The 9,994-nt window shown below is 28.6% G+C and overlaps 1 protein-coding gene across 1 annotated transcript; it reads left to right on the top strand.

The window, feature by feature from the left end:
• The first annotated feature begins 1,410 nt into the window (after positions 1 to 1,410).
• LOC112766779 (phosphoinositide phospholipase C 6) lies at positions 1,411 to 5,375 on the top strand. Its single transcript, XM_025812672.2, has 9 exons — positions 1,411 to 2,573; positions 2,663 to 2,859; positions 2,956 to 3,091; positions 3,167 to 3,394; positions 3,481 to 3,710; positions 3,801 to 3,918; positions 4,017 to 4,169; positions 4,257 to 4,343; positions 5,023 to 5,375. Exons 1-9 carry the CDS (start codon positions 2,190 to 2,192, stop codon positions 5,311 to 5,313), a joined length of 1,824 nt encoding a protein of 607 aa, XP_025668457.1. The 5' UTR covers positions 1,411 to 2,189; the 3' UTR covers positions 5,314 to 5,375.
• Positions 5,376 to 9,994: the final 4,619 nt, after the last annotated feature.

The raw sequence follows: 9,994 nt of genomic DNA, 5'->3' as shown, positions 1-9,994 counted from the left end.
AAGCAGAAGAAAAATCTGCGTGTGCGAAGAAGAAGGAGGAGGAAGAGGAGGTATAAGTGAATTTGAAAGAAGGAGAAGATGATGTATGCATGTATTTGAAAGAAGAAGAAGAAGCGCATGGGAGAAGAAGAAGAAACGGGGCGAGGAGAAAGATAAAGCGCGTATAATGACGCTCTTTTAATGAGAGTTATTTTTGTTGGTGTTGGATTTACTTGAATAAAACTTGAATAAAAAAATACTTAAATGTGTAGCATTACCTATTTTAAAGCTTAAAACTGTATATCCGTGCCCCGAGTTTAGCCTTTTTTTTTCTCTTTAATTTAACTGCTTTTCTTTTGTCAATTTTATTTTGTCTCTGCTTTTTCAAACTTTTTTTTTTAAATAATTTTTTTGGGTTTTTTTAAAATAATAATTCTTACTGGTACTAAAAGATAGATCATTTATTAATGAAGAATATACTCATAATAACTTTAATACATATAATGAGATTCAAAAAATTCTGAATATAGACAAGTTATTATAATTGATCTAATAGCAAAGAATTTAAATAGCAAAGCCAAAAATGTATTATTTAACTCATATTTTTTAATAGATATATGTATTATTTAATTTATTTTTAATATATATTTTGTATTTGAACATATATTTTATACGAACGATTGATTTAGTGGTTAATTTTTTTATAATAATATGAATATTCAAATTTCATTACCGTGTTAGTTATAACTAAAAAATTTCTAAATATATACTCAAGAACAAAGATAGAACATATATAATTGTGGATGTTTATCTAACAAACCAGAGAGCGTGAATGCGTGATTATAATAATGCATAGGCAATTTCATAGTTACTACTATCAATGATCTCATAATCTCTATCAACACAATCGAAACTTCTTTCAATTGTTTCTTTAAAAATCCTCTTCATGGGACTCATCTTCACATTGAACATATTAACAATGCAATGAACTTCATAGGCAATTGTATTTATTATATCAGTAATGAAGACAAAATAAAAAAAAAGAATTCATTTTATTTAATATTCATTAATTATTATTATAATTAATAAATATTAAATAAGACAAATATTTTTAGCTAATTATTTTTGTTATGAAACATTACTGTTGTTATTATTATTATATATATATATATATATAAATTATTGCCTTTAGAGTATTAGGGGTGCAAATGAATGAGAATAAAACTTGAAAAGACAGTAACTTTTTAGAAATTTTACAGCATGTGAGTAAGTAGGGGTATTCCAACAACTAACGTCTCCTTTTAATTTATTAAATGCAAAAAAGTGTTCAATTATGAGTAGAGTTGTTAAACTTTATGAATCTCTGCACAATTTTTTTTTTTGAAAAGAAAATATCGGTATATATATATATATTCTTCTTCGGTTTGCACTAACAAACTTTGTTCAGTTTGGCTAAACGCGGAACATGGCAACTTGAAATATATTAAACTTTTGGCTTGTTGTTGAGTGTTGACTTAGCTTTTGTAAAAGCATATCTAAAAGGGAAACTAAACAAATTAATAACCAAAAATAATGGTCATTAAAGTATGAACATTTTCTGCTGTGTTTCTACTAACTTCTCACGCAAAATTTTCATTGGATTTGTGTGAATTTTTATATAGTTTTTTTTTATTGAACTTTAAATCTTTAAGTTGTAAAATATTTAAAATCATGTTATAAAACTATTCCTTTTAAATTTTTAATATGATAGAAGAAAATATATGAATAGATATATCTCTAACAAGTTGAATTAGTCGGATCAAAAATGCTATTTGTACGTTAAAGTCGGCCATTAAAATTAGTCACTAATGTATTTGTGTATAAATACATGTGTAATTTAATTTATTTTCAATGTATATTTATATTTCAACATGTATTTTATACTGTAGTTAACTTTGATGGCCGATTTTAGTGTACATGTAGCATAACTCTAGCCGGATTTATATTAATAGCAGATAATGAGCCAATAGGCTTGAGAAACAAAAATAGAAGGCTTGCCTGTATAAGTTGATTTCATGGAAGTTGAAACAATGATATCTCAGCAAAGACTTAGATTCTGCTTAGAAAGTTCTTGCTTTTGTTTCACTAACTATAAAATGCATGCTTTGATCCTAATCTCTCTCAAAATATGAGCCGCTTTTGAGGAACACATTGAGATTTTGAAGAAAGGGATGGGCAATAGCATGGTGACTTACACCAAATACAAAAGCTTCTTGTTCTTTATCAAAAAGTACAAGGAAACTCAGCATGTTCCACCTCATGACCTCAAGGATGCATTCTCCGAGTTCGCCGGAGGAGCCTCCCACATGTCTGCGGAGCAGCTCCTCCGGTTCTTGGTGGAGCACCAAGGCGAACAAGGCTGCACCTTATCCGATTCGGAGAAAATCCTTGAGAAAATTTTAAGATTGAAAAGGCCGCCGACGCAGGAGGAGGAGGAGGAAGAGTTACTAGAAAGTGTTGATGTTGATAATCAACAAAGAAAGCAAGAGATAACACTTGATGACTTGTTCCATTTCTTGCTTCTTGATGAATCCAATGGACCCTTGAAAGCCGAGGTAAGGTCTATTTGCGTCGTTTGATTCATGTAACCGAGACTAAACCATTCTTGAAATAATAAGTAACCATTCTTGATTGTTCTTGACAGGTACACCATGATATGAGTGCTCCATTGTCTCATTATTTCATATACTCAGGACACAATTCCTACCTAACAGGGAATCAAATAAGCAGTGATTGCAGTGAAGAACCAATCATAATGGCCTTGAAGCGCGGCGTGCGAGTAATCGAGCTAGATTTATGGCCAACTGCAAATAAAGATGACATCAAAGTAGATCATGGATGGTACTATAAGCTATCACAATCAAAATCTCTTTTCTTACATGATCTTAATTGTTGAGAATGTAAGAAACTAATTCATTTGATTATTGTTTTTTTCAGGACACTAACGAATCCTGTTTCAGCTATCAAATGCCTTGAATCCATAAAGGAATATGCTTTTTTTGCATCTGAGTATCCAGTGATCATAACTATAGAAGATCATTTAACAAAAGATCTTAGAGATAAATTTGCAGAGGTATGCATTTGAAGCTTTTCTTTTATTATTATTCTTTAAATTCTTATAATTTCATTTCTTTTTTGTTTCTTGCAGATGGCAACTCAGATTTTTGGAGAAGTGCTTTTCAAACCTGAAACAGGTTGTTTGAAAGAATTTCCTTCACCGGAATCACTGAAAAACAGGATAGTTATATCCACCAAGCCTCCAAAAGAAAGCTTCGAGGCGAATCGAATCAAGGACAATGGAAACTCTTCTCCTATGCAAAATGGAAGTGATTCATCTGAGGAAGAAACATGGGGAAAAGATTCCCCAGATTCCATGGTGAGAATTTATCTAAGATTTACTTAAATAATGATACAAGCCATTGTGTTCTAAATTCTAATGTTACTTCATTCTTCATGTTTCAGCAAAATGAAAGTGATGGTGATAATGAAGGAGATAACAATTCATGTGAATGTGACAAGAAATCATACCAACAATTTTCACCTGATTACAAAAGCTTAATCACAATTCAGAATAGAAAATTAAAGGGTAGTTTGAAGGATAAACTGAACCCTGATGGTGATCTTAGACGCCTTAGTTGGAGTGAGAAGACCCTTCTAAAGGCCTTAGAATCTCATGGAACAGACATTGTTAGGTACACACAAATTTTCATCACATCACATTCTATTACATGTATTTTATGAAAATTTCGTACATTCTTATTTCGAACTGTTATATTTTTCAGGTTCACCCAGAAAAATATATTAAGGGTATATCCAAGCGCGATGCGAGTCAAATCCACAAATTTTAAACCACATATTGGGTGGATTTATGGTGCTCAAATGGTTGCATTCAATATGCAGGTTAGGAAACTATTTATGGTTGAGGCTAAATATTTTCAGTTGAAGAACTTAAAATGAGATTACTAATATATGTTATGTTAAAATTTTGAATATAACAGGGGCATGGAAAACAACTATGGTTGATGCAAGGGATGTTCAGAGCAAATGGAGGATGTGGTTATGTGAAAAAGCCTCAAATTCTAATGCAGAAACATCAGTGTGACAATGATTATGATCCTAAAGTTAAAATGCCAGTGAAGAAGACATTGAAGGTAAGCATATATCAGCTATCACTACTATGTATACTATCAAATTTCTTTTGTTATATATTGAGATTGATCATGATATCTTAATAACAGGTAAAAGTGTACCTGGGGAATGGATGGAACTTAGATTTCAGTCCTACACACTTTGATAAGTGTTCTCCCCCTGATTTTTTTGTAAAGGTCAGTTCTAATGCATAAGTTATGTTTAGTCTTATTCTTGTAACGTTAATTTAGATAGTGTTCAAAAGTTTTTCTAGGACATAAATACAGAAACAGTAGATATAAAAATACATTTGATAACTAAGACAAGAAAGAAATTCGTATAGTTGTTTTCATGTGAAATTAATAATTAATAGTTGAATATTATTAGGTGAATGGATATGTTAAACTAACAATTTAGTCACCAAAAAAAAAAAACTAACAATTTCATATGCAAACAACTGTTTGTGAATCTCCATCTTGTTAAGATAGAGATTCACAGAGTTGTTTTTATATAAAGTTGATAGTTGAGTATTGTTAAATAACTTAACATGTTTGACTAAATTGTTATCTAACAGTTATTATGAACTTTATATGAAAACAAATGTATTGAATCTCCACCTTAGAATATTTTAAAGTGGAGATTCATATGAAATTGATAATCGAAACTGTAAGATAATTTTACATGTTTGATTATATCGTTATCTAACCGTTTCCATCTTTTAACTTTACATGAATACATTTATACGCGGTTGTTTTAACGTGAAACTAATAGTTAGTACCCCTTAGATGATTTTACTTGCTGAAATTACTATCAAACACACTTTACTAGTGTTTTATTATGGAAGTAGTTTTAGAATTGAAGGGGGTTGTGTGACAGATTTGTACGGTTGGAGTTGGAGCTGATTGTTGGAAGAAGAAAACAAAGGTAATAATGGACAAGTGGTTCCCTGTTTGGGAAGAAGAGTTTGAATTCCCATTAACGGTTCCAGAGCTTGCTTTGCTGAGAATACAAGTGAAAGACAAAGATCAAGGCAAAGATGATTTTGCTGGCCAAACATGCTTGCCAGTTTCAGAGCTTAAGCTTGGATTTCGTTCTGTTCCTTTGTATGACACAAAGGGAGACAAGTTCAACCATGTAAAGTTGTTAATGCGCTTTCAATTTCAATGAATTGTATACATATATATTAATCAATCATTTTCATTGGATAAGTTACCATTCTCTGATCTAAATCCTCCTATTCCTAATATTTCTAAACTTAAGCTTTGGTTGAAATCAAAATAAGCTTTTTGGACTATTAAATGGTTTCATTTATCTTTTCTTTAATATTAAAATTATAAATTGTTGATTAATCTATTAACAATTACTCAATTCTATCATTAGAATAATTTATTAATATGATTGATTATCAATTTTTTCATTGTTTTTGTTCATTGTTTATCCATCTACTTAATATCCAATTTTTTTTACTGTTTATCCATCTCTTTAATATCCAATATTTGTTCATTATTAATTGATAATCACGGTTTGCGAAAGAGATCCAATCGATTTTTTCATGGTAGTGTTTAGAAAACAATCCATTGTTTTGATTACAAAATCAAGATTAGTCTCTAATTTTCCAATTCTTTGTTTTGATTCTTTATTCATGTAATTGATTGTATAATGAAAAAATATTTTTTTTATCTTTTAGTAATGGATTTTTTTCTGAAATAAAATAAAAAATTTATTATTTTTCAAAACCCAATTTTTCAATTTTAATTCCCTAAATACGATTTTTTTATATACAGCAAGGCGAACTTCACTTCAAATTCTAAAAAAATAGCTAACTCAAATTATTAATTTTTACAATAGACAATGACAACCATTATAAGAGTACACAAGAGTACACATGAATAAGTCTTATTTTTATTGAAAAAATAATATTTTTTTAATTTATAATGAAAAAATTCTTGTTAAATACCCGTGTATCTATGTATTTCTCAAGTTGCTTTGAATAAAGAAACCCCACATGCTGTGAAAAATTCAATCAATTGTGTATCAATTCAAATAGATTGAAGTTTAGGAAACTTGAATTTCAATCGATTAGTTTGTGCATCCAATCAATTGAATTTCTAACAAACACGATTTTTCCAATCCAATATGTATGTAACAGATGCGTGATAAAATTACGATCGATTAAGATTGCAAAATATTTATTACGATTAATGGAAGATCTAATTTGTTATTGTTTTAGTTTTTTATTATTAATAAACATGATAGATGAATGATAAAATAATAATTTATAAAATAAAAAATAGATTTTTGTATTAAATAATATATAAAAGATTAATTTGTAATTAAAATTAAATATAGATTATTTAACCGTTATTAAAAAATTTAAAAAATATGTTTTGTTATGAAGCTATTTAATGATATAAACGTTCTGGAACTATAGTCAGTAATAATAAGGATGAATATATCCCAAGTATAATTTAAAACATTTGATCTTAGAAAGTTGAATTCAAAAGACAATGGCCAATTGATCTTTCTTGTTTTGCTCATGCAGAGACCTTTTTTGTAATAGTTTATTAAGATAATTAATTATAACATGACAAATTAACCAATTCTTATTAGTTGTTTATGTAAAGTTAATTTACAGTGACTGATTTAACAAAACAACTATTAGAATTATACTTTAAGGCTGGAGATTTATCCTATCTTAAGAAAATTACTATTTATTCACATCTTAACAATTAGGATAATAATGCTACATAATTATTAAAACAAATTAAAGAAGCCTAGGGAACACTAAAAAAGAAAGGTTCCTTCAAGTGGTAAGCCGGGTAATTAAGTGGAATATATTATGGTGAAGAACTGAAGATGAACCTATTCGTCATGTATCTGTGAGTTTGGAAATATGCTACAGCGGCATAACGGGCAAGAATAGGGCGATTGCCGGTCGGCACAACGCCGGAGCCAACGGAATATGCAGCTTTCATGGAAAACATGCGAGCAATTTGTGCGAACAACTTCTGCACTTGAATCTTGAATACTATGGCCAAACTCTTCCAAGCAAATGGCGCATTGTTGTTCAGCATCATCTTCTTGATTATCAATTCTGGGTCTCTCCAACAGATTCACGAGTTGTGCCAGTTCAGGAACGTTTTGACGAAGATCATCATTATAGAAATCAGAATCTTCGACAACAATGTGCGTGGTAACATAAAGGTTCACAACAATCTCCGGCATGGTGGAGTCACACCCTTCATGGCTTCGAATCGTTCTTGCGGTTTCGCCCATTGCAGGTAAAATTTGGTCCAATATCTGACGGGATATAGGCAATGAAGAGAAGACGTCATGTAAGAATGCGGCGTTTTCTCCATTGAGATCTGTGAACGGAGTACAATTACATAGGATATCGGAAGGAACCAAGAACGCTTCATTGGCCAGAGTTGTATAAGAAAAGTCAACCTCAGAGTCAGAGGTTGGACTTGTGGGTTGAGTAATTTGGATCAATTCTTTGGTGAAACTGAAGATGATGGAGAAGCAATCGTCGAAACAGAACTCTTGTGGTATGCTTGGATCTTCAATGGAATTGATTTCCCATGAAAAAGAGGTGAATTCCATTGCAAGGTGGTGAAAGTAACTGGTTTAGGATTTCGATGTTTTGTACTCTATGGCCATGTAATATTTATAGAGTTTGTGAGTTTTTTTAACCAAAAGAAAATTCTGTTTTATTAATGCATCCAATCTTTATCTTAATCTATAGATGGTTTTAAATATGGTTTTGATTTGTTAGTTGTTACTAATTGATATTTCTCGTACATCTTAAATTGTTAAAAAGATTTGAGAATATGTTAGAGAATCAAATCTTAATAAATTTGAAAATTGGATTGAAATTATTGTTGCTTTGGAATTTAAAAATTATTATTGTTTTAATTGTATTAAAGTTTACATTTTGAATTTACTCTTAAAAAGTTAAAATATTTTATACTGAATTTTAAAAAACTAAAATATCCTTTTAGAATAATTTTAAAAATATTAAAAAACAAGAGGTTAATTTGTTAATTTCTAAAAAAAAGCCTTTCCCAATGCATCGTTAAGCTTGAAATCGACACAATGCACTTAACTTCTACCCAATTTATAACCGCCAAAATTTTTAGTTTTAACTTTTAAGAATTAACTAATGGCCGTTGTAAATGCCCAATATTTTTTTTTTTTTTGCTGAACATGTAATTAATATTTACGTGTTTGCTTGAGAAATGAATAAAAAATTAATGAAAAAAGTAGATAAGATAAAATAACTAAAATAGATCGATTTTTGTTGGCTATGAAAGACAAAATAAAATCCTTGCAAAGACGGGGACGAATCCAGGAACAAGGGAAAGGAGGGCACTTCCCCCACTAAATTAAAAATAAAATGTAATAGTTTTATATAAAATTATAAATATATATATATATATTTGCTTTTAACATAATTATATTTTTTGTCTCTACAAAAATTTGTAAAAATTTTATTTTGAGATTTATGTTAAAAATAATTTTTATTAAATTTAATATGTAATAATATTTATTTTGTTAAATTTGATTTAATATAAAAATAAAAAATAAATAAATAAATTAACTCAATAAAAAATTTATAAACAGTGTTAATATAATTTTTAAAATTAATTAATTAGTTAATTATCAAATTAAAATTCAGTTTTCTAAATATAAATAAAATTATTAATATTTTTTTTAAAAAATTAATTGAAATAAAAAATATTTATCTATTAATTAATATTTTTTATTTTAAAATTATATAATACTTTTTAATTTTATCTCTTAAAAAATCTTATTTGTAACAACTATTTTGAATTAAAAAGTATTTTATGTCATAAATTTTATAACAAATAAACTTTTTAACAATTCAATGGGTGGTAATTAATATTTGAAAATTATAATGAGTAGTTGAACAATTGTTTAAAATTATAGAAGTTAATTTTGATATATTAAAATATGTATATTTTTTTACATAGTCATTTAATTACATTTATTTTTTTAGATAATTATTTATGTGATGAATGTGAAAATTTATTTTTTTAATTACAATACATAATTAAATAAATGTAAAAAAATTTTAATCTAATAGTGCATCAAAATTAAATTAAAAAATATATAAAAATTTAATTATTAAAAAAAGAGATAAAAATAATTATAAATTAAGTTTCTATTATTTTATATTGATGGTAATCAGTGGCTAAGAGAAGGATGAGTTGAATCTTAACCCATTTTTGCTGAATATTAATTATTGTTTTTTCAAAGAAACTTTTAGGAGATATTTCTGTTTTTTGTCTCATAACAAGTCAAGAGACATTTTTTTTTGTCTCGTAATCGGTTAGGAGATATTTTTCAATTTTGTCTCCTACGCAACAGAAACAGAAATAGAGTAGAAGAAAAAGAGAGAATCACACCCAGAAGTATCCTGGTTTAGCTGCTAAGTGTAATGCAGCCTACATCCAGTTTCCATCACAACAGTGACGGAATTTTACTATAATCATCAGATTACATACACTAATTCTTCCCTAAGAACTACCCATTCCTATTTGGGACAAGTTCAGAATCTATCCCCAAAACTGAATTTGACTTGGACAACTGCCAAACTTTTAACCGCAAAGTGCTAACCCAACTTGTAAAGGAATCCCCACATGATCATGAAACACAACCCAGATGTACAAAGGAACTCTTAGACATCTATGTCTTTTTCTTTAATTTTGCTCTTTTTGCCTTTTTTCTCTCACTGACTTTTTCTTACAAACCTCACTCTATTTGCCTTTTTTTCACCATGAGACTCAAACAGACAAAACTAAAGAAAAGAATACAAAATAAAACC

This window comes from Arachis hypogaea, chromosome 17 (assembly GCF_003086295.3).
Source record: "Arachis hypogaea cultivar Tifrunner chromosome 17, arahy.Tifrunner.gnm2.J5K5, whole genome shotgun sequence".
Taxonomy (NCBI): domain Eukaryota; kingdom Viridiplantae; phylum Streptophyta; class Magnoliopsida; order Fabales; family Fabaceae; genus Arachis; species Arachis hypogaea.
This window is presented reverse-complemented; position numbering and strand designations above follow the sequence as displayed.

Coding starts and splice junctions, on each gene's coding strand:
- LOC112766779 (XM_025812672.2), top strand. CDS start 2,190: ATGGGCAATAGCATGGTGACTTACACCAAATACAAAAGCTTCTTGTTC. Junction 3,092..3,166: donor TTAGAGATAAATTTGCAGAG/GTATGCATTTGA, acceptor TGTTTCTTGCAG/ATGGCAACTCAGATTTTTGG. Junction 3,919..4,016: donor TGGTTGCATTCAATATGCAG/GTTAGGAAACTA, acceptor TGAATATAACAG/GGGCATGGAAAACAACTATG.